The sequence below is a fragment of the Coregonus clupeaformis genome, unplaced genomic scaffold (assembly GCF_020615455.1).
Source record: "Coregonus clupeaformis isolate EN_2021a unplaced genomic scaffold, ASM2061545v1 scaf1124, whole genome shotgun sequence".
NCBI classification, from domain to species: Eukaryota; Metazoa; Chordata; class Actinopteri; order Salmoniformes; family Salmonidae; genus Coregonus; species Coregonus clupeaformis.
In genome coordinates this window covers 65,502-67,500 of record NW_025534578.1, presented here as the reverse complement: position 1 = coordinate 67,500, position 1,999 = coordinate 65,502, and the positions used below count along the sequence as shown (strand labels likewise).

The 1,999-nt window shown below is 45.6% G+C and overlaps 1 protein-coding gene across 1 annotated transcript in view; it reads left to right on the top strand.

Annotated features, from left to right (window-relative positions):
- Positions 1 to 879, top strand: part of LOC121570690 (broad substrate specificity ATP-binding cassette transporter ABCG2) — a 44,362-nt gene extending 43,483 nt beyond the window's left edge. Inside the window, exons 14-15 of the mRNA XM_041882163.2 lie at positions 89 to 141; positions 376 to 879. Coding sequence (XP_041738097.1) covers positions 89 to 141; positions 376 to 523 — 201 coding nt within the window. The 3' untranslated portion in view covers positions 524 to 879. The remainder of the gene's footprint in view (positions 1 to 88; positions 142 to 375) is intronic.
- Positions 880 to 1,999: the final 1,120 nt, after the last annotated feature.

Genomic DNA, 1,999 nt, shown 5'->3' with positions numbered 1-1,999 from the left:
ACAGATTGAACCAACAGTATGGAAAATGTAATTTCCAGATTGACCCTGTGATGGTAATAATGGGTTTATTCTCTCTCCCCCCCATCAGGCTGTGACCATTAATGAGTTTAAAGGACAGATCTTCTACAGCAACACCACCATGTAAGTTCACCGCTCCTTCTCCTAGTCTCTCCTTCTATGCTCCTCGCCCATCCATTTAAATGCTGACAGCGCCACCGTGTGGCAGAACTCTAGAATTCAACATCTCTCTACTCTCCATCTCTCTGTACTCCCCCCCCCCCTAGTTTTCCAGGTGAGGTGTACCTGGAGACCCATGGTATAGACTACAGTACCTGGGGTTTCTGACCTTTAACCCTAACCCTCTCTCTCCTCTAGTCTTCCAGGGGAGGTGTACCTGGAGACCCAGGGTATAGACTACAGTACCTGGGGTTTCTGGCAGAACCAGGTAGCTCTGGCTGGGATCATAACGGTGTGTATGGTCTTGGCCTACATACAGCTCCGACGGATCAACCGCTGGAAGTAACACACACACACACCGCAGTAGAATCAGATAGAACCTTCCGGAACAACGTGGACTATGAAGAGACACACACACCGCAGTAGAATTAGATAGAACCTTCCGGAAGAACGTGGACTATGAATTAACACACACACACACGTACATTTTAACATTGTTGTATGGTGGTATTGTACATTTTGTGTTGTAGAAATGTAGCGGTGTAATAATGTTTTATGATGTACGGTTTTATCAAAATTGTTCTGTCTAATTTTTGTGTGTGATGTGCCTTAGTACAGTCTAAGCCCGGTCTATGCAGGGGGGAGGGGTTCTACTGAGCTATATGGAATTGTTTTAAGAAAGTCCTATCAAGTATCATTTTGCTATTTGATTTTGAATTTTAAGACTCCTTGAGGTATGAAAAAATATATATTAAAAAGGTATTTGATGAAAATGTTTATTTGGCCTTACTGCTATTAGCCCATACAAACACATTGAATAACAGATTCACTACATGGAACAACAGAAAGTCCTTACTGCTATTAGCCCATACAAACACATTGAATAACAGATTCACTACATGGAACAACAGATAGTCCACCCCCAAACAAATCTAAAGGAAGTTGGTTCTGAATTGTCTGTCCTATATCTGAGAGAAGAAGAAAGATCAGGAAACATTCATTATTTTATTTTACATGTATTTAACCCCATATTAGTGTGTAGCCCAAACTGTACAGACACTACAGAGAGAAGTTTGAAGATCGGCGGTACCGACTTCAGACGAGTCCCAAGACACTTGTGGGGGTCGTAGAGCCTCACCTTTCCATAATAGTTTGAAGATCGGCGGTACCGACTTCAGACGAGTCCCAAGACCCTTGTGGGGGTCGTAGAGCCTCATCTTTCCATAATAGTTTGAAGATCGGCGGTACCGACTTCAGACGAGTCCCAAGACACTTGTGGGGGTCGTAGAGCCTCATCTTTCCATAATAGTTTGAAGATCGGCGGTACCGACTTCAGACGAGTCCCAAGACGCTTGTGGGGGCCGAGAGCCTCATCTTTCCATAATAGTTTGAAGATCGGCGGTACCGACTTCAGACGAGTCCCAAGACACTTGTGGGGGGTCGTAGAGCCTCATCTTTCCATAATAGTTTGAAGATCGGCGGTACCGACTTCAGACGAGTCACAAGACACTTGTGGGGGTCGTAGAGCCTCATCTTTCCATAATAGTTTGAAGATCGGCGGTACCGACTTCCAGACGAGTCCCAAGACCCTTGTGGGGGTCGTAGAGCCTCATCTTTCCATAATAGTTTGAAGATCGGCGGTACCGACTTCAGACGAGTCCCAAGACCCTTGTGGGGGTCGTAGAGCCTCATCTTTCCATAATAGTTTGAAGATCGGCGGTACCGACTTCAGACGAGTCCCAAGACACTTGTGGGGGTCGTAGAGCCTCATCTTTCCATAATAGTTTGAAGGCCGGCGGTACCGACTTCAGACGAGTCCCAA